At 38.9% G+C, this 23,078-nt stretch overlaps 1 protein-coding gene across 3 annotated transcripts in view; it reads right to left on the bottom strand.

The window, feature by feature from the left end:
• Positions 1–1,416: 1,416 nt before the first annotated feature.
• The window catches only part of RNF125 (ring finger protein 125), a 64,046-nt gene continuing 42,384 nt past the window's right edge, over positions 1,417–23,078 (bottom strand). Inside the window, exons 5-6 of one of the 3 annotated variants that reach the window (XM_053571900.1) lie at positions 22,675–22,782; positions 1,417–3,123 (exon numbers count right to left, since the gene is read on the bottom strand). In XM_053571900.1, coding sequence (XP_053427875.1) covers positions 3,079–3,123; positions 22,675–22,782 — 153 coding nt within the window. In that variant the 3' untranslated portion in view covers positions 1,417–3,078. Of the gene's footprint in view, positions 3,124–15,920; positions 20,053–22,674; positions 22,783–23,078 lie in introns of those variants that run through there. The other 2 variants (XM_053571899.1, XM_053571901.1) reach the window with 2 other exon arrangements.

Raw genomic sequence — 23,078 nt, 5'->3', positions numbered from 1 at the left:
ATATACTGGGATAACAGGGAGGGGAAGGGAAGTTCTTTTCCATGGGTCTGTCTGGTTTTATGCAAATGCAGGGAAAGCCCCTTCTCACAGCAGTTGATCTCTAAGGGCCTTAAATTCAAAGTATTCTTTATACCAAGGAGTCATTTTCTGGGCTGAAATGTCCTAAGTGCTTTCAGATCTTTAAAAGAAAGATGTAAATTTGAAATTAGAAGATCTCTGCCCCACCCATGCGTTACCCCTACCCTTTCTCCCTCCTTTCCTTTTCCCTTTCTGTCTTTCCTTCCTACACACATTTATTAACATCCTCTGGGCATTGATCTCCCTTATAGCCGGGATACAGGCAAATAGAACAAGAGCAGTTCCACTACAGCAGTAGAGGCAAAAGCCTGACACCAGTTTTTAAAACAAACATTTACATTTACATTTTAGGGAAATGGTAGAACCCTCTAGCATACACATATGCCTTTCCTTCTGTACATAAAATTCAATTATTTCAGCCTCCCCCCCCCCCCGAATTGATAGGCATTTACTATTTCCTCTGCAGAGGCAGTCCAAAGTCCTTTCCAGTGGCAATGTCATGGGACCACTATTTTTCCAGTTCAGTATCTTCAAATAATTTACTTCTTCCTTTAATTGAGTCTTAGTCTTAGTTTTGACATCTCATGACACTGCAACCTTATACTAAATTATAAATGTAATTCCTGTCAACCAACTGTTATATACCAGTGAAGAGCAAACACAACTGCAATGAAAACTTCTATTTAAAACATACTGAAAGGGGAAGAAACTACGGAGTATGCATCATCTGTTGCTGGACAGAATTAAAGCAAAGCAAAGAACCACTGTGTTTTAGGAGCATCATTTATTTGGTTGACTTGGCAGGGGTAACAGTTCTATCATTAAACCAATCTAGCTCCTCTGATATTGATACTGGAATTTTCCTGCCAGATTCTTGGTCTTGGGAATCAAAGAATGAATTTGCAAACCAGAAATAAGCAAAAAGCAGAGGTGGGTGCTGTGGCTCACACTGCAATCCCAGCTCTCTGGGAGTCTGAGGCAGGTGGATCCTTAGATCTCAGAAGTTCTGAGACCAGCCTAAACAAGAAGGAGACCCTGTCTCTACTAAAAGTAGAAAAAATCATTCAGGCATTGTGGCGGGTGCCTGTAGTCCCAGTTACTCAGGAGGTTGTGGCAAGTGGATTGCTTTACTCAGGAGTTTGAGGTTGCTGTGAGCTATGATGCCATGGCACTTTACCCAGGATGACAGAGTGAGACTCTGTGAAAGGGAAGGGGAGGGGAGGGGAGGTGAGGTGAGGTGAGGTGAGGTGAGGTGAGGTAAGGTAAGGTAAGGTAAGGTTAGGTTCATTGAGAAGAAAGGAAAGAGGAAAGCCTCCAGCACAGCAAGAAAAGAAAAGAAAAGAAGGGTGGCGCCTGTGGCTCAGTGAGTAGGGAGCCGGCTGAACTGCAACCAAAAAATAGCCGGGCATTGTGGCGGGCGCCTGTAGCCCCAGCTGCTCTGGAGGCTGAGGCAAGAGAATCACTGAAGAGCTAGAGGTTGCTGTGAGTCCTGTGACATCATGGCACTCTACTGAAGGCAGTAAAGTGAGACTCTGTCTCTACAAAAAAAAAAAAAGAAAGAAAGAAAGAAAAAGAGAAAAGAAGAATTCATTGAGAAGAAAGGAAAGAGGAAAGCCTCCAGCGCAGCAACGGGGGTCCCAAGCGGGTTACCTCAGGAACTCCTCTGTCTAGGGGCTTATACGTTTTACCATGTGTTCTCTTTTCCCGATGCTTGTTCTATAAGCAAAGTAAGGATTCTACAGTGCACCAATCACTGTATTTGCTCCTGACATACAGGATATAAGAATGCATAGTCTCCAGTTGTGCCCTCACTCATTCCCAGGGTGCCATAAGTTTATGGGCAAGGTTCCATTTCCCCACCCAGGGACTGTGGCCTGCTGCTTGTGCAAGTTGTGAAGCTGTGATTTGTCTTGTTGTCCCATCTCAAAAGGGGCCATTTCCTAGCCCTCATTCTTGCTTACCCTACACAGGTCTCCCTTCAATATTGTCTGCCGGATCCTTTCCGTTGTCAGGGGAACTCTAAAAGGACACAAGTCAACTACCTTATTTGAGGAGAGGGGATAGTTATATCTCATTTGCAACTAAGGCATTGGAATCTGGAAATAGCCTGAGGAACGGAGAGCTCTCTAGGGAACTGGAACATGAGTTTTTTATGAATCATGGGCCTGTTAATAACACAGACTGGGTTTTCACTGGTGCTCAATTCTGATAAAAACATAATCATCTATCAGTTTCATTTTAGGAGAACTTCCTAAAAGCAAACACCAAGGACTGTTTGTCAGGTTAGTAGGGCTGCTAAATTGAAGAGCTAAGGCTGGTCTATACCCATAAAATTTCTGTTGCTGGAAGCAGCTCTGTGGGTAGCACATTTATATCCCAGTGTACTTTGTTTGACAGCGTGGATGAAGACAGCTAGCTGGGCTGACAGAGAGCTCTTCTCTGTCTACTAAAATATCACCACTGCTTCTGAACGCAATTCCAGTCCAGCGCAGTTTGCCCTAACAGGAGCTCTGTTTGTCAAGAGGGGAGTCAGCATGGGTTGCTGTAGTACAGCCCAGTGTGTCAAGATCCCCCAAGTCCTCCATGCCCTTCATTCCTCCCCATTCTAGTTGCCAGGATCTCACACCTTCCTCATCAGCATTTCAATCCCGAACACAGAAAAGAAGTGAATCAAAGACCTTGACGTCTGCACTTCAGTCCAACAAATGATTGTTTTCTTCATTTAGACTGCAGCATTCTCAATTCCAAATCTTCTTTTCTTTATCCACATCCAGAAAAATCCCTATTTGAACATGTAAATTTCTTGTTGCACCTTACATAAGATACTTAGGAAAAATCGACACAATCTTTCTTATTAGTCTGAGTCCAGTCAGGAGAGGGAAACCACAGAGTAATTCGAATAGAGAAAAGTTTGATATAAAAATTTTTTAGGTTTGCCATGGTAGCTCACACTTGTAATCCCAGCACTTTGGGAGGCTGAGGTGGAAAGATTGCTTGTGATCAGGAGTTCAAGACCAACCTGGGCAACATAGTGAGACTCCATCTCTGCAAAGAAAATTAAAGAAAAAAAAATTTAACTGCAATAGGTTTTATAGCCTGAATTTTGTCCTCTCCCAAATTCAGATGTTGAAGTCCTAACCCCCAGTACATAAGAATATGACTCTATTTGGAGCCGGTGCTTTTAAAAGGGTAACGACGTTACAGTGGGTATGATACTAAACCTGACTGACAACTCAAAACAATAAATAACTCAAAGATTATACAAACACTGCAAAATGGGTAAAAACATGCAAATGATATTGTGTGCTTTAAGCTTCATCAGAAGTCTGGAGAGAGACCAGTAGGTTAAAAAAATAGCAACAGGGAGTAGAATTGTTCAGTCTCTATATTTAAATACTTTATTCTTTTTTATTTTTTTTATTAAATCATAGCTGTGTACATTAATGCGATCATGGGGCACTATACACTGGTTTTATAGACCGTTTGACACATTTTCATCACACTGGTTAACATAGCCTTCCTGGCATTCTCTTAGTTATTGTGCTAAGACATTTACTTCTACATTTACTATGTTTCACATATACCCTTGTAAGATGCACCGCAGGTGTAATCCCACTGATCACCATCTGTCCGCCCACCTCCCCCTCCCTCCCCTTCCTTTCCCCCTTCCCCCTATTCTTATTATAACTGGGTTATAGCTTTCATGTGAAAGCCATAAATTAGTTTCATAGTAGGGCTGAGTACATTGCATACTTTTTCTTCCATTCTTGAGATACTTTACTAAGAAGAGTATGTTCCAGCTACATCCACATAAACATGAAAGAGGTAAAGTCTCCATCTTCCTTTAAGGCTGCATAATATTCCATGGTGTACATATTGCACAATTTATTAATCCATTTGTAGATCGATGGCCACTTGGGTTTTTTTTCATGACTTAGCAATTATGAATTGGGCTGCAATAAACATTCTGGTGCAAAGATCTTTGTTATGATGTGATTTTTGGTCTTCTGGGTATATGCCTAGTAGAGGAATTATAGGATTGAATGGCAGATCTATTTTTAGATCTCTAAGTGTTTTCCAAACATCTTTCCAAAAGGAACGTATTAATTTGCATTCCCACCAGCAGCGTAGAAGTGTTCCCTTTCTCCACATCCACACCAACATCTCTGGTCTTGGGATTTTGTAATATGGGCTAGTCTTACTGGATTTAGATGATATCTCAAAGTAGTTTTGATTTACATTTCTCTGATGATTAAAGATGATGAGCATTTATTCATATGTCTATAGGCCGTGCACCTGTCTTCTTCAGAGTAGTTTCTCTTCAAGTCCCTTGCCCAGCCTGCAATGGGATCACTTCTTCTTCTCTTGCTTATACGTTTGAGTTCTCTGTGGATTCTGGTTATTAAACCTTTGTGGGAGACATAACCTGCAAATATCTTCTCCCATTCTGAGGGCTGTTTGCTTGCTTTACTTACTGTGTTCTTGGCTGTGCAGAAGCTTTTTAGTTTGATCAGGTCCCAGTAGTGATTTTTGAACCTGCTTCAATTGCCCGGGGGGTCCTCCTCATAAAATACTCGCCCAGACCTATTACTTCAAGGGTTTTCCCTGCACTCTCTTCTAGCATTTTTATAGTTTCATGTCTTAATTTTAAATCTTTAATCCAGTGAGAGTCTATCTTAGTTAATGGTGAAAGGTGTAGGTCTGGTTTCTGTCTTCTACAGGTTGCCAGCCAGTTCACCCAGCACCATTTGTTAAATAGAGAATCTTTTCCCCACTGAATGTTTTTAATTGGCTTGTCAAAGATCAGATAACGGTAAGTAGCTGGCTTCATGTCTTGGTTCTCTATTCTTTTCCAGACATCTACTTCTCTGTTTTTGTGCCAGTACCATACTGTTTTGATCACTATCAATTTATAGTATAGTCCGAGGTCTGGTAGCGTAATTCCTCCTGCTTTGTTTTTATTTCCGAGTAATGTCTTGGCTATTCGAGGTTTTTTCTGATTCCATACAAAACGAAGTATTATTTTTTCAAGATCTTTAAAGTATGCAGTGGAGCTTTAATAGGGATTGCATTAAAATTGTATATTGCTTTGGGTAGTATGGACATTTTAACAATGTTGATTCTTCCCAGCCATGAGCATGGTATGTTTTTCCATTTGTTAACATTTTCAGCTATTTCTTTTCTTAGAGTTTCATAGTTCTCTTTATAGAGATCTTTCACATACTTTGTTAGATATACTCCCAAGTATTTCATATTCTTGGCACTACTGTGAATGGAATAGAGTCCTTAACTCTTTTTTCAGCTTGACTATTGTTGGTATATATAAAGACTACCAATTTATGAATTTTGTAACCTGAGACGCTGCTGTATTCCTTGATCACTTCTAAGAGTTTTGTAGTAGAATCTCTGGTGTTTTCCAGGTATACAATGATCTCATCTGCGAAGAGTGAAAGTTTGATCTCTTCTGACCCTATATAGATACCCATGATCGCCTTTTCTTCCCTAATTATGGTGGCTAAAACTTCCATTACAATGTTAAAAAGCAATGGAGACAATGGGCAGCCTTGTCTGGTTCCTGATCTGAGTGGAAATGATTCCAATTTAACTCCATTCAATAGGATATTGGCTGTTGGTTTGCTGTAGATGGCCTCTATCAGTTTAAGAAATGTCCCTTCTATACCAATTTTCTTAAGTGTTCTGATCATGAAAGGATGCTGGATATTATCAAAAGCTTTTTCTGCATCAATTGAGAGAATCATATGGTCTTTGTTTTTTAATTTGTTTATGTGGTGAATTATACTTATACATTTACGGATATTGAACCAGCCTTGAGACCCTGGGATAAAACCGACTTGGTCATGATGTATAATTTGCTTGATGTGTTGCTGGATTCTGTTTGTTAGGATCTTGTTGAATATTTTTGCATCTATATTCATTAGTGATATTGGTCTATAATTTTCTTTTCTTGTTGGGTCTTTTCCTGGTTTGGGGATCGGGGTGATGTTTGCTTCATAGAACGTGTTGGGTAGTCTTCCTTCTTTATCTACATTTTGGAACAGGTTGAGTAACATAGGTACTGATTCCTCTTTAAAGGTTTGGTAGAATTCTGTCATGAAGCCATCTGGTCCTGGGCTTTTCTTTTTAGGGAGGTTTTGTATGGTTGATGCTATTTCCGAACTTGATATGGGCCTGTTCAACATTTCTACTTGATTCTGGCTAAGTCTTGGAAGGTGACGTGCTTCCAGGTATTGGTCAATGTCTCTCAGATTTTCATATTTCTGAGAATAAAGTTTCTTGTAATATTCATTAAGGATTTTTTTAATTTCTGAGGAGTCTGTTGTTATTTTGTCTTTGTTGTTTCTGATTGAGGAGATTAGAGATTTTACTCTTTTTTTCCTGGTCAGGTTAGCCAAAGGTTTATCTTTTTTATTGACCTTTTCAATAAACCAACTTTTTGATTTATTGATCTGTTGTATAATTCTTTTGTTTTCAATTTCATTTAATTCTGCTCTAATTTTGGTTATTTCTTTTCTTCTACTGGGTTTGGGGTTGGAATGTTCTTCCTTTTCCTGTTGCTTGAGATGTCCCATTAAGTTGTTAACTTCCTTTCTTTTCATTCTCTTGAGGAAGGCTTGCTGTGTTATAAATGTCCCTCTTAGGACTGCCTTTGCGGTATCCCAGAGGTTCTGATAATTTGTGTCTCCATTGTCGTTTTGTTCCAAAAATTTGGCAATTTCCTTCTTAATCTCATCTCTGACCCAGCTATCATTCAGCATAAGGTTATTTAACTTCCATGTTTTTGTATGAGTATGCAGATTCCTGTTGTTACTGAGTTCAACTTTTATTCCATGGTGGTCGAGAAGATGCAAGGAATAATTTCTATTCCTTTAAATTTACTGAAGTTAGACTTATGACCTAAGATGTGATCGATTTTGGAGTATGTTCCGTGGGCTGATGAGAAGTACATGTATTCAGTTTTGTTGAGATGAAATGTTCTGTAGATGTCTGCTAAATCCGAATGTTGGATGGTTAGGCTTAAATCTAAAATTTCTTTGCTCAGCTTCTTGTTGGAAGATGGATCCAACACTGCCAAAGGACCGTTGTAATCTCCAACTATTATAGAGCTGGAGGAAAGCAAGTTGCTCATGTCTGTTTCTCTTATAAATTGAGGTGCATTCTGGTTGGGTGCATAGATATTAATAATTGAAATCTCATCATATTGAGTATTACCCTTAACAAATATGAAGTGACCATTCTTATCCTTCCTTACTTTTGTTGGTTTAAAGGCTATTGTATCTGCAAATAGAATTGCAACACCTGCTTTTTTCTGATTACCATTTATTTGAAATATGGATGACCATCCTTTCACCCTGACTCTATATTTGTCTTTTAAGGTAAGCTGTGACTCTTGTATGCAGCAAATTTCTGGTCTGAGTTTTTGTATCCAGTCAGCCAACCTGTGCCTCTTTAGAGGAAAGTTTATGCCATTCATATTAGTGGAGAATATTGATAAGTCTGGTAAAATTTTGGGTATTGAGTTTTTCGAAAGTCCAGTGGACATTTTTAATCCTTTTGATACTGTGGAAGTTGGAGTTTGATCAAAAGTTTCTGATTGGGTTCACTTTTGAGGTAGAGGATTGGGCTGGTCATTATGGAGGATAGGTCTGAGAATATCCTAAAGAGCTGGTTTGGTTATGGCAAATTTCTTCAACATATGAATGTCATTAAAGTATTTAATTTCTCCATCATAAATGAAACTCAGTTTAGCTGGATACAGGATCTGGGGTTGAAAGTTACTTTGTGTTAAGAGATTAAATTCGATGATCACCCTTTTCTGGCTTGAAAAGTTTCAGCAGAGAGATCTGCAGTTATTCTAATATTCTTCCCTTTGTAGGTAATGGATTTCTTACGTTTGGCTGCTTTCAGAATTTTCTCCTTCATATTAACTTTAGTGAAGTTACTTATGATATGCCTGGGGGATGGCTTTTTCAGATTGAGTTGTGCTGGGGTTCTGAAACTGTCTGCTATCTGAATTTCAGAATCTCTTGGCATGTCTGGAAAATTCTCTTTCATAATTTTGTGGAGAAGAGCCTCTGTGCCTTGTGATGCCACTTCATCACTTTCAGGGATTACAGTGAGGCCGATATTAGCCTTCTTCGAGTTATCACAGAGCTCTCTGAGAGAATGATCCATTTTTGCTCTCCATTTCTCTTCGTCTTTGAGAGTTTGAAAGCATTCAAAGTCTTTGTCTTCAATGTCAGAAATCCTTTCTTCTGTTTGCTCTACTCTTTTACTGAGGGATTCTACTTTATTTTTCAGATCTTTGAGGGCTGCAACTTCTTCCTTCACTGTGTCAAAATCTTTGGTGGTTTTGTCTTTAAATTCGTTAAATTCTTGAGAATTTCTCCCTGAATTTCTAATTCCAACTTTTGAATTACTCCTCGAATTTCTAATTCCAAATTTTCCTCCATTGTATTAATCATGTTTGCAATCCAAATTCTGAATTCGATTTCTGACATCTTGGCCAGCTGTTTATGAATGGGATCTTCAGTTACATCTGCCATATCTTTCCTTGGGGGGGGGGGTTTGATCTATTCTGATTATTTATGTTATCAGAGATTTTGTTACCAGAGTTTTTCCACTGATTCCACCCCATGATTGTTTTACAGTGTTTGAAACTTCCCCTGGAGCTTTGTTGAGGACCCGTACAGTGCTATGGCCTGAGAAACTGGGGACCTTTTTGGTATGGTGGGGCTAAGTGGGACCAGTTTTCAGCTGGTCTCTGTTCGACCCTAGTGAAACAGTTACTCTTGGATGAAGTCTCACCTATGGAGAAATACCAGCTATTAAGTCACTCTGCCCCCCACAGGCAACAATTGGAAAAGGAAAATCAAACCTTCCTACAACCACACAGCCAGGCCACCACCTGGATAGTGCTTGGGCGATTGCTTCAGTTCAAAATGTCCAAATCAATTGTCTCAGTCCACACCTGTCTCAGGTGAGAGAGTTGAAAAGGTCTCTGGCAACTGGATCACAGGAATCTGGTGACTACTCAGATATGGCTTGCTCTGTTGCTCCATGGAGTCAGGAGGACCCACCCAGCAAATAGATCAGTCTAGGAAGGTTGATGCCTCCTTCCCCACCTTGCACCTCTGTCATACCCAGTCACTGATAGTCCCACAGGGCTTTGACCCAGTTGCCTGTAGTGAACAGATACTCTAGGGGTTTGCATCTGCCTGAATCACAAGGTAATCTATTTCTGCTCAGCCAGGCTGCTGCGCTCTGCCTCTATCTTGCAGGGGGAGGTGAGGCCTGACAACCTCAGGCACTTGATGGAGGCTGGGGGGTGTTCACTCAGTTCCAGCCCCGCCCCTGATTGATGTTACTCACAGAACAGAACAGAACAACTTGGCGGTAATTTGTTTCTGTCCCTGCTAAATTCCCCTGCAGAAGAGAAGCTGTTTTAAATTCCCAGAGCCTGCACCTGAGGTCCTATCTTTGCTCCTGATGGTTGGTATTCGGTTACCTGTCAGTTCTAGACTCCTGTCTTCCTTCATCTATAGGCTGACGATCCCCTGAGGGCCAGGTGTGTCTTAGGCTCAGTAAAGCGGTCCTCTGGGTCAGCCCAGCCCTGGGAACTTCTCTGCTCTGCACGTGCGTTTCTAGTCCCTGTGCTCCACCCAGGCCCGTACCGCCTCAGGCAAACCCTGCACTCATGGGACCTGAGTTTCTGTTTCCATCCCAGATCTGTTACTTGGTGGTTGCCACCTGAGTAGATGCCCGGCCTCCTCTGGTTGCCCAGGGAGGCAGGGGGTGTGGCTTCGGAATATCCGGGAGTGAGCCCTATTGTTGCCAAAAGACGGCTGCTGCTCTGCGCCTTGGGGCACTGTCGCTCAGGTGTGGTTCCCTCATCCGACTGTCCTCTCCTCACTCCCATGCCCCAGAGTCTGCACTGACCAGCTGAAGTTTAGGCACTGTCCACACCCCTCAGGAAATCACCCAAGAATCTGGACTTCTGGGTGACAGGCCTCCAGACCTTAGAGTGAGAGTGGAGGGGAGTGCTGGGAGTTCAGAGTTGCAGGTAGAGAATATATACAGTTCTATACAGTTTTATGTCTGGCAGGAGAATGCTGTGGCACCCTAGTAGGGGAGGTAGGTCCAGTTTTTAGAGGGTCTCTCCTGTGGAGTGTAGTGGGAGGACCTTTGAACTCTGCTAATTTGTTTGTGGGGCACTCCGAGCCATTCTCATGGGGTAGGGGACTCCCGTCTGCTTGGTGATGGATTTTATACCTTTTGTTTGTATCCTTGGGGTCACAGCTCTCCTCAGCGGGGTTGATGTGCATTCTTCAACCTTCTCTCTTGGTGTAGCTCTAATCCACTAGGTTACTTGCTAAATTTCTGTCCTTTAACTCTCTTTCTGGATGGGAGTCTCTGTGGAAAGCTGGCTTCAGTCAGCCATCTTGTCTCCATCCCCCCAAATACTTTATTTTTGAAACCATAAAAGCTTTGCCAGTAAGATGACATTTCTTCTTTTCTAAATTTCACTGACAATTATAATTTCCCAGATGGGTGTCACAGAACTATATATACAACATGGTATTTGGCTTAAGATTTTTTTGTTTGCTGTTTTTTTTTTTCTTAAAATTGTGGTTAAAAGACACATAACATAAAATTTACTATCTTGACCATTTTTTAATATATATAGTATAGTAGTGGTATCTATATTCATCTGGCTATGCAAGAGATTTTCAGAACTTTTCACCTTGCAGAATGAACCTCTATACCTATTGTACAACAATTCCCCTTTTCTCCCTCCCTCAACCTCTGGCAATCACCATTCCACTTTCTGTTTCTAAGAGTTTGATCTGTTTATAAAGATTTTTAAATTGGAAAGTTATTATTTCTCTCATTAAGGTAGTTTTAAAGCCAACATGTCTCAAGGCCAAAATTTCCAGAAAACATAGCCTTGAAATATTGTCAAAAGATAGTATGTTTTGTCTATAAGATTCTGACCTTCTTTCCTACATTATTAAGAATATTTACAAGGGACAAAGTGAAATATGTTTTGAAGTATATAAAAACATAATGGATATAAGAAGTAGACATTTTTGGGAGTGACTTGTATCTCAGTGGGTAGGACACCAGCCACATACACCGAGGGTGGCAGGTTTGAACCCAACCCGGGCCTGCTAAACAACAATGACAACTGCAACAACAACAATAACAAAATAATTGGGTGTTGTGGTAGGCACCTATAGTCCCAGCTACTTGGGAGGTTGAGGGAGGAGAATCGCTTAAGCCAAAGAGTTTGACATTGCTGTGAGCTATGATGCCACAGCACTCAACCAAGGGTGACAAAGTGAGCTATGATGCCAAAGCTCACAAAGTGACGCCTTTGGTAGAGTGCCATGGCATCAGAGCTCACAGCTCACAGTTGTCTCAAAAAAAAAAAAAAAAAAAGAAGTAAATGTTTTCTTCGTGTTACCTGATTACATGGGTTAGTCATTTTTATTTGGTTACCTACATTGACTCTGCAGCAGATTACTATATTTTTATATTTTATAATCCCAAGAAAGTTAAATTTAACAAATATAAATACATAGGTGTCCTTCTAAATTAGCACCATACCTCTAATATTGCTGAATGGACACAAAATAATACTGCTTGTCTTCTAAGAGTTTTATCACTGGACTAAATCATGAAGATTTAGGAGAGAAGTTGTCTAGTAGTCTGGCTCACTTGATAGGGCTATCTCTAAAGAGAAGAGATAACTCTGGCTTGAAAACATTATTCAATGAGAATATCTTGGCCAGGTACAGTGGCTCATGCCTGTAATCCTAGCACTCCAGGAGGCTGAGGCAGGTGGATCGCTTGAGCTCAGGAGTTCAAGACCAGCCTGAGCGAGAGTGAGACCCCAACTTTACTAAAAATAGAAAAATTAGCCAGGGAGCCTGAGGTCCCAGTTACTCAGGAGACTAAGGCAAAGGATGGCTTGAGTCTGGGAGTTTGAGGCTGATGGAGTTATGATACCACAGCACTCTACCCAGGGCACAGAGTGAGACCCTGTCTCAAAAAGAGAGAGAGAAGTAAACAAAATAGAATAAAATTTTGTTGTTTAAGTCACGCAGTCTATGGTATTTGGTTATTGTAGCCGGAATAGACTGATACATGTATTGAGTTGCTAGTAACACCCAGTCATTGCAGAAATTAATCCCAACCTTTGCCCTCAAGGAACTTCCAGTCTTAAGGATGTTAGACATATAAACAAAGAACTATAATGTGATATCTACAGCAATAGACATGTGGTCTAGGGCTATTGGTAATAAAAAGGATAGTGTGATTAACTCTACTTGGATAAGTCAAGGAAGTCTTTTCAGACAAATAATGAAGCTTATTTTAGGCTGAGGAAGAAGTGTGCAAAGTTACAGAGGCATAAAACAACACTATGTATTGGGGGGTGAGAGGACTAGGGCAACAGTAAAATACGTCCTCAGAACTTGGAAATAGTGAAGAAGATTGCTCTCTGAGATGTAAATTAAAACTAACCATGGATGCCAGAGTTTAAATATAGTAATTTAAAGATAGAAAATGCTTCCCACACTGAGTTGACAGTAAACAGATTGATGCATTAGAATATGTAATGGAAGTATCAATCAAAAGGGGCCACTATTTAACCATCATAGGACTCTAGTTTATTACTCCCCTCACTTTTAAAAAATATTAGGAATAGTGTTGAAATAAGTACCATCCCACAAATAGATTTTATGTTGGATTAGAGTGCCAGGAATTATTTCCAGAAGTAGAATAGGGCCAAAAGGTAAGATACCATTACCAAATTGCCTTCAAAGGTGTAAATTATACCCCTGTCAGCAGAACAATGTGTCAGTATTACCATAGCTTCCTTTCACAGGGCATTATCAATGGAGAATTCTGCTAATGGGCTGATTAAAAAAATATTACTTGAAATATTACACCATGCCAGACATTATGCTAAGAGAGAAGAGTGCTGTATCATTATAGTGTTCAAGTTAGTATCTTTGATTACTTGTACTATTTGGATTTTTAGGGGTCATTTTAGAGATGAGGACTCACTGTATTGTCCAGCCTGGAGCACAGGGGTTATTTGCAAGCGTGATCATTGCACACTATATCCTGGATCCTGTGCTAATGCTATCCTTCTATCTCAGCCTCCTGAGCTTTCATGTTTTGTATGTGGATGTTTTACTAGTTATGTTTCTCCATGGTTAACTATGTCTTAATGTTTAGTGTCCAGCCTACTTATCAGGGGCAGATTCCTATAGTCCCAGCTACTCAGGAGGCTGAGGCAGAAAGATCCCTTGAACCTAGAAGTCTGGGGTTACTTTGAGTGAGACTGATGACCACAGCATTGTAGCCTGGGCAATAGAGTGGGCTCTGTTTACCGCTCCCTCATTTTGTGTATTGTTCTATTGTAATTTCTTCACAACCATTATTAGAATTTAATGAGATCTTATGTGCTTATTTTCATTTTTATGTGAACAACTTTGAAGGCCATGGAAAGGCTTTCAGATTTTTTTTTTTTTTTGGCCGGGGCTGGGTTTGAACCCGCCACCTCCAGCATATGGGACCGGCGCCCTACCCCTTGAGCCACAGGCACCGCCCGGCTTTCGGATTTTATTCCAGTAACAACAGGAAGCCCTTAGAGCATTTTCTGCAGTGAAGCAAGACAGTGGCACAATCAGATTCATGCCTTTTGAAGATCTGACTACTTTATGAAGACGAGACCTATGTCGTATATGGAGGAAGGGAGGTCAATTACCTGGCTCTAGGGATCCAGGCAAGAGATGATGAAGGATGGAGCAGAACTGTAGAAATGGAGATGGTGAGAAATGGACAGATTTGAATATATTTTGGGGACTTGCTGATGAATCCATTGTAATTTCAGAGATTCTAATTCTGTACATCTGGGGAGGGTATATAGATGCAATTATAACAAGTATACAGGTGGTTCTGCTGAAAGTACACAAGAAGTATACTGAGAAAACACATTTGCAAGGAACTTAAAACACACTTGGCATTTCTTGTTAATGAATAAGAATTATTCCAAAAAAGAAACGATTGTCCTATATTTGATAAAATGAAAGGCATTTCGTTTGGTAAAATGATCCTGTACTTCAAGTAAAATTAACCAAAAAATTACCATGGCAAAAAGGAATATCACTTCGTTTCTAAAGAGCTAGTCTCATTTTGACTTTCCATCTCTCTTTTCCACACATTTTTAACATCTTTCCCCTGTGGACCTCCCTGCCTTCTCCGTCAAGTCTGCCTGGCTTGTACCTTCATGACTGGCATTACTGTTAACACCCCAACATCCAGTCGTCTTCTAAATGAGAATCTTGGCCGGATGTGGCAGCTCATTCCTGCAATCCTAGCATTCCAAGAGGCTGAGATAGGTGGATTGCTTAAGCTCAGGAGTTGGAGACCAGCCTGAGCAAGAGTGGGACCCCTGTCTCTACTAAAAATAGAAAAACTAGTGGATATAGTGGCAGGTGCTTGTAGTCCAGCTACTCTGGAGGCTGAGGCAAGAGGATTGCTCGAGCCCAAGAGTTTAAGGTTGCTGTGAACTATGACACTACAACACTACCCAGAGCAATAGAGTGCAACTCTGTTTAAAAAAAAGAAAGAAAGAAAGAAGGAAGGAAGCAAAGAAAAAAGAAAATTGCACTTCCCCAACGTTTTGACATTACATATGGCCATGTGACTTGCATTGGCAAATGAAATGTGGGCAGGAATGATCTGTGTAATCAGCTCTCCAGGCTGTTGTGATGAGGGGTGATGTAGGAAACACAGTGACATACAAATGCCATGTATTCCATGAGATGAAAGCACCCTGGAATTCTGAGGCTGGTGCATAAACAGCTGCTCTGGAGAATACTCAGCACCCATGGTAGACTTTGGTGAGTGCTAGGGTCTGGGGGTCGTAGTAATTGCAGCATGACCTAATCTACCTTAACCAATACCTCTCCCTGGGGTTCACTTTCATTGGGCCTCTTATATGGTTATCATGGGACAATGATTTGCCTTAAGACCCATATGTGGTCTTCTATGAAATCTTTAGGATTAAAACACCACATGATTTTCTAATAATACATAAAAACATAAATATTTCTTGGCCTCAACGATCTCAGTCATGTCCCTTTGTAATATTTCTCTTACTTATATCAAGAAAGATAATCTTCATGACAAAGTCAAGTCTTCTCAACAGACCCTGGGTTGCCTCTTTTAGGATGTCACTCTGCGAATAGAGACATTGGAGGTTTTGTAATGCCTGTGTTCTGACCTGTACTCCTTAACATGAAAAATCCAAAAATTCACACGCTCATGATGTATGGGTACACTTGACTCCTATAGCAACTCAAATACTTAGTATGGATTTAGCAGGGAATAAGATATATAGAATCCATCTACATCTTACCTTTTAAATTTTAATGAGGCCTCTTGATACCAGAACAAGTAAGAATTCCATGGCATTCAGTATTACCTTGTCCAAATCAGAGTTTCTAACCTCTGCACTTTTGACATTTTGGGCAAAGTAGAAAGCTGAGGGGCATCTGAGGTCTCTATCCAGGTCCCAGGCCATCAGCACAACATACGTAGGTTATGACTATCAAGAATATCTCTAGACAATGCCCATGTCTGCTTAGAGGCAAAATTACTCCCAGCTGAGAACTAATGGTGTACAATGAATGTATATTTTTGTGATAAATGTTGCTCGATGATAACAATTTAAAAGTCATATTATGTTTGTATAAAAAATATGAAGATCAATATTTAAGACTAGACACAGTAAATATTTTAAGGAAAGCAATGGTCCTGCCATTTTTTATTTCTTATAATAATACAGAAAACACATTTACAGAAAAAAAGAATTATACATTTTAAGTTCTGATCATTATACAGATTTTTTGTGGTTGAATAATAGAAAAATGAATCTCTTGGTGACTTTTTAGAACACCTTCAATGTTTGAAGGTATAAATTATTCTATCAACATGCACTATCTGGAGTGAGCTCGCTTCAAAATGAAAGACACTTAGCATCCAGTAAAGTAATGAAATTCAGCCTAATTGAGACAGGATCTCTGAGATCGTCTGACCTAGAACTTTGTTTACCATAGATTCACAATGGATCCATTTTTCCAACCAACATTTGAGAAACTTGGGTGCAAAATTATATGAAAAGAAAATCTCTGCAGGTTTTTTGTAGGGTTAGAAGAATTTGGAATTACATGTGAATCAGTTTTCCCCCATAAGACCTTGAAAAGGTTATATCTTGAGGTTTTTTTGATAGCCAACAGCTTCAAATATTGGTTTCCCTTTTTATAATAAAACAATGAATTATAAATTCCTTTTTATACAAGGCTAAAGGCACAGTGAAACAATATTTGAACTTCAGCATTTTACAACCCAAAATAATTCAGAACAAAAAATAATTCAGGTGGCCAGCACCTAATTTGTCCTGTAGGTGGCAAAATTATCCTATGAGGAATCCAGGGATGGACTTCACAATTTCTGTCCTGAGGTTAACAGTGGTAGATGACTTAAAACTTCACTTAAAGTTTTTCAAGTTCTGCAGATTTAAAGATGCCTTTTTTCCTGCTCTGAATGAACATGAGTTTGTCTGTTAGTACTAATGCTTAGAAATAATATTCTTTTTTTTTGTACTAGATTTTCTGATGATTATTTCTGAAAAATTCCTCTCCTTTTGGTTTTGTCCAACAAGTTCTAATTCGAAGGAAGAGAGGTTGGAAAACCAAAAATCAGTTATTACTTGTCAGCAACTATGAAAAGCAAGTCTGAAACCAATATTTAAAAGGCAGAATATAAGGCCACCTGGATTTCACCCAGCTTTACGTTTTTTTTTTTTCAGTTATCTTGTACTGGATGGAAGCACAGTAGCAAGACTTTTAAGATGTGTATGGATAATTTTTATAGAAAATTTGGGGCACCATGGTTATGACTATACCTATGTGTAAGGAACAAAGAAGCTTATAAATGATTACAATTAAAAAGCTAACTCTAGTCCAATAACATTTTATCCTCAGGAGTTGATTCCCATGTATCACTTGTCTTCATAACTCCTTTGGTTCCTTTCAAGATGGAGATATTAATTTATGCCCTGGATCCATAATTAAAGAGCCAGACAAAAACAAACAAACAAAAAAACCAACCAGAGCCATCACACAAAGACTAGTGACAAGCACTAAATATATAGTTACTTGACGAAGTAAGATTAAGTGGGGATAAAAAGGAAAAAGTATACTATGTTACAGTAATATGTTCTGAAAATGTTGACATAGTACAACTATTTTAAAAATAAGGGAGTAGGCTCGGTGACTATAGCTCAAGTGGCTAAGGTGCCAGCCTCAAACACCAGAGCTGGCGGGTTCGAATCTAGCCAGAGCCTGCCAAAACAACAATGACAACTGTAACCAAAGAATAGCAGGGTATTGTGGCGGGCGCCTGTAGTCCCAGCTACTTGGGAGACTGAGGCAAGAGAATTGCTTAAGTCCAGGAGTTGGAGGTTGCTGTGAGCTGTGATGCCACAACACTCTACCCAGGGCGACAGCTTGAGGCTCTGTCTCAAAAAAAAATTAAAAAATAAGGGAGAAAAGGAAGAACAAATGAAAACACTTTTAATTGTTCCAATTATTCTATTGGTTGTGGTCGTACGCATATTATTATTCTCTGTTACATATGTAAAGTAAATAAAGGACATGAATATTATGGGATAATGTAATTTTACTATGCTCTACAATCTTGAAAACCAGGATTTTCAGTACAGAAAAACAGATATAGTTGTAACAGAAAGTTAGGTTAAAACTCTGTTAATAACTTTATTTAGAAGTATCAAAGAGACTTGTAATGTGTTGTATCTTCAAAAACACATAGACATTTCCTAGCTCTCTCCTGGAAATAATGACCAGCCCAGTAGCAATGAGCAACCTTAAAGCTCAGACTATACTTTCAGAAAACCACTTCTCACTGAAAGAAACCAGGCTTGCTAGGGATATGGCCAATCCCAGGTCTGGGTCAGGAATCATATAGGTTGAGCCTGTGATATCTTGTCATACAAGATAGCAAGAAGCTATTTAAAACTTCCAAGTGGTATAAAAAAGACTCAGAACCTATGACGATGCTTTAATGGCCAATAATAACACAATTTGAACTTCGATAAAGTAATATTTGTAATGGATTTAAGCTCATTAAATATGTTTATACCCACAAGTTCATAATACTTGTACTTTAAAACACCTGGAAGAAGATGGGAAACAAGTTTATTATTTTGAAACCTGGCAACTAAGGAAAAAAAGTCAAATATTTATTTTCCATCTCCTGTATGAACTCTACCACTGGTTAATTACGTAGCAAATGTCAGAAGTATCTCTTTATAAAAACATTCCAACAAACAAATTAAAAAGAAATGATACCATTAGAATATTCCCCAACCTACAATGAATGAATAGATTTGGGAGTTGAGTATCAGATTCATCTAATGTCACAAAAAGGGAGAACCAGACCTTATTTGCCTTATGATGAAAGAACTGACCATGAGGCCATGACCTAGAGTCTAGCCAAAGACATTGAACCTGAGTCTGTTCAAACCTTTGGATCCATGTGCCAATATCCAAAGGGCAGGGGAACACGCAATTGCATTATGAGTGTACAATCAACAAAATGCAGGAAACCTCTAGGCCCTAAGACCAGGCTGGTTTTTCAATAGATAAATTTTAAGGAAAGGGAAGGGAGAAGGGGGAACTTGCAGATTAAAAAGAAATGTAAAATATATATCTAATAAAAAATGTAAAATGAATGTTAAAATACAAAGATATGCACTTATATCTTTATTTTTGTCATAAAATAATGAAGAAATGCAAGGAAGTGATTACTGTCAACATCAGGCTAGTAGTTACTTTTGTGGGATTATAATTGTAGCAGCCCACAAAGGGGACACGTGGGTCACTGGCAGAGTCTAAAAGAGTGTTTCCTTATAATAACGCATTAGGCTACAAATTTTGTGCCTGGCTTGCAGCCTTTGTGTTTTATTTTATAATTTTTAAAGGGTTAAAATTTAAGAAGAACTCAAAGCTCTTAGGGTTTTCCCACTAAAAATTATGGATATGAATATTTCTACTATAAATGCCAGTGGATGGTTTTTAAGAAATTTCCTATATTATAAAAATGTTTCTAAATAATAAGCTACAAATATTTGGAAAATATAGTATTAAATTCATATATGTGCATATAGTTATAAAAAAATCAAAGGATTAAGTATACTCTTCTAACAAAATTTATTTTGTTACAGTATTATGTAATGCAATTTGGTTAAATGAACTTTAAATGTTCATTTAAATGTTGATTTCCACAATTTTCCTTTCCTGCTCCCATACAAGATTATTCATGTTACTATATTAGAAACAAGAATAAGAGTATTGGAATAAATTCCGTATTTCCTTGAATGTCTGTACTTTGTTTTTCTCTCCATTTTCTGACATAGGGCAAAGATTAGTTATCACGCCTAGCCAAGATGACAGTTGTTAATATGCAGCATTACACTCAGAATCATCAAATTTGCAGAGCTCAAGCTCCTCCACCCACATAGGTAGCCTGTGTGTCTTTCATATATTGACTGACACAGACTTATTTTTGTTATTAATGTCTTAGAAAGTCAGGAATATAAACCATCATAATGAAAGCAGTTTTAAGTGCACTATAACAATAAACATAGACAAACATACAACCTCATTGTACAGTTTTGTCCATCAAACTATGATAATCTCCCTACACTTGTTTAAGCAGCATCTTAAATGGTGCAATTGAATGGTCCCCTTCCTCTTCCTTTTAATAAAATTATGTGGTGTTCGAGTGATTCACATATTCAAGAAGTGATCGGTCTAAGACTCTTCGGATAAGAGTTTCCTCAATTATATTAAAATCCTACAATAAAGAAAAATAATTAGAAACATTCAGAGTCAAAAGTGTTTCAGAAACTGGAGGATGGCAGTCAAAGCAATGCTCTCATTTTGCAGGAAACTAAAATGAATTGAGTGACTTGTCCAAGGTTTCACAAAGGCTGTCACAGAACCCAGAACTTTTACCTTGGGGCTAATACATTTTCTGTTTCACTTTACTGTCCATCTTACTGTCAAAATTAAAAAAAAAAAAAAAAAACAGTCTTGATTTGGAATTTGAAGGTTTTTTGTTTGTTTTTGAGACAGAGTCTCATTTTGTCACCCTCGGGAGAGTGCCGTCGTGTCATAGCTCACAGAAACCCTCAAGCAATCCTCTTACCTTAGCCTCGCAGTAGCTGGGACTATAGGCTCCTACCACAACGCCCAGCTATTTTTAGAGATGGGGGTCTCTGTCCCAGGCTGGTCTCTAACTCTTGAGCTCAAGCAATCCACCTGCCTCGGTCTCCTAGATTACTAGGATACAGGTATGAGCCACTGGGCCCAGCCTTGAAGATTTTTGTTTGTTTGTTTGTTTTTTGAGACAAGAGTCTCTCTCTGTTGCCCAGGCAACAGCCTTCCAACCTCAAACTCCTAAGATCAAGTGATCCTCCTGTCTCAGCCTCCCAAGTTGCTGGGACTACTGGTGTGCCTGACTAATTTTTTCTACTCCTCCTTCCACCTCAGCCTCACAGAGTGCTAGGAATACAGGCATAAGCCCTGCACCTGGCCTGGAATTTTAAGTTTTTACCTCATATAATTAGTAGTTTTTAGTCAATATTACAAATCCTGCCAGAGCACTATGTTCCACACAAACATGGACCATAGAGCTAATGTAAGGTGTCCCCACAGGATTCCCTAATGCCAGTAGTTCTAAGGAATATCTATTTCTGAAAAAATAAATTGTTGCAAACAAAACTCTCTTACTTCTGGCCCCTATGTGTCAAAATAAATTCAGAGTCAGCACGTTCTATAAATAAAACAAAAACCATTAACAGCCTTACCTTCTGCAATCCCTCTCCTCTTCCCTAATTAACAAACAAAACTGAAATATCTATTCAAAGTCCATTCTAAAATATCAAAAACACTAAAATCCAAAGGAAAGCCAGCCTGCACAGTGGACAAATCCAAGTTAGACTTCATACTGGCTTATTCTTAGGCAATTAGTTAACCTTTGAGCCTCAGATGTTTCACAGTTAACGAGGATAAAAATACAGTATTCACCTCACAGAAGTTGCTGCAAGTAATAAAATGAGATAATGTGCATAAAGTATCCAGCTTAGTAATGGTAGCTCAGGAAAGAAAACATTAAAAAAAGAACACTACTTGAAGCTCACTTCCATACCTGAGAATATGCTTTTGAGTGGCTGATAAGAATGTTTATTCTTATCAAAGTGGCTTCATCCTGACCAGCTCTGGATCATACTGTGTCTGAATGATCTTGAAATAGAGTAAACCAGAATAACCAGAACAGGCATGGACTCAACCTGCTTTTATTTTTTATTTTTTGAAACTGAGTTTCACAGCAACCTTAAACTCCTGGGCTCAAGCAATCCTTTTGCCGCAGCATTTCAGTTAGCTGGGACTACAGGTGCCCGCCACTATGCCTGGCTAGTTTTTCTAGCTTTTCTATTTTTAGTAGAGACAGGGTCTCACCCTAGCTCAGGCTGGTCTCCAACTCCTGCGCTCAGGCAATCCACCTCCCAGAGTACTAGGATTGCAGGCATCAGCCACTGTGCATGGCTTGACCCGCTTGTAGAATATCTTACAGAGTCAAGATAAAGAGGAACCCCTTTGTGTTACCAATGAGAAGCCACAGGCCAAAACCAGGTTCGAGTTTTGTGTGGCTTACAGGACAGAAAAGACATTATTAGATGGAGTGGAGAATATAAAGCCTCGGTCATGTGCCTCGTTCAATTCCTTAAATAATTACAATAATCCTACTTTATTTCCAGCCCACCTCCAACTGGCCTAACATGTGGGCCTGAACTGCAGAAATCACTCTGTACACATTATTTAATGCTCATGAAAGCTTTTGGGAGTAGGTGCTTTTGCTGTCTTCACTTACATGAACAAACTGAGGTTCAAAGGTTAAATATCTTCCCTAAGGTTTCAGGCAGCTGCGACAGAGCTATTATTTAAACCCAGGTTAGAACCCAAGCTTCTTGTGTTCAATCTAGATAGATCTGTCCAATGGGCAGTTCAGAAAGCAGGGAGAAAATTTTCAAATGTCCCCATCACCCATCTTCCCCAAATGGTAACATCTGACTTAACTACAGTATGTTGTTAGACTAGGAAATAAGCAATTAACCAAACTAACAGACCTATTTTTAAGGGTGTGTGTATAAAAATTAAAAATAATTTTTAAAAGTTAAATATGGTTCTTTATACAATGGCTATCTAGAACACAAATAATTTTTTCCAAGGCAGATAACTACTTTACTATTAATAGTTAAATTTATTAAAAAAACTTTATTTTCATAGATTCCTACTTAAGGCAAATACTTAACACTTTAGCTAGATACACATTTTTCCTCTCAGTTGGATTAAGAAAGTAAGTGTAACACAGACAGCATAGAAAAATAACACAAAAATAAGAAAATATACTTACTAGGAAATCATCATAAAACAAAGTGTGACTAACTTGCAAATGTCTTATTAAACTGCCATTGAAGGTACTTGGGTTCTCGTTAGGTATTAAACGGCAAAGTGGACAGAACTGGAAAGAAACAAGAACAAGAGCTCAGGAAAGAATTTAAAATAATTATGAGTGCCAGAATTTAAAAAAATAAGTAACTATTCAACAAAGTGAATTTTAACTTTATGACTCCATTGGCCATAGCTTGGTATTATGTTATAAAATTGCATAAACATGAAAGCAACATTAAATAAAATGGTATTTCTCCCTATGAGTTTCTTATCCATAAGCATATTTAAAAGTATAATTGTTTCATATTTATCAATTTATTATTTAAACAATATTATAGTTAGTAGATATATTGTAATTTGGTTAAT

Source organism: Nycticebus coucang, chromosome 19, assembly GCF_027406575.1.
Source record: "Nycticebus coucang isolate mNycCou1 chromosome 19, mNycCou1.pri, whole genome shotgun sequence".
NCBI lineage: Eukaryota > Metazoa > Chordata > Mammalia > Primates > Lorisidae > Nycticebus > Nycticebus coucang.
The sequence above is the reverse complement of the archived record's forward strand: the minus strand, read 5'-3'. Positions and strand labels throughout refer to the sequence as shown.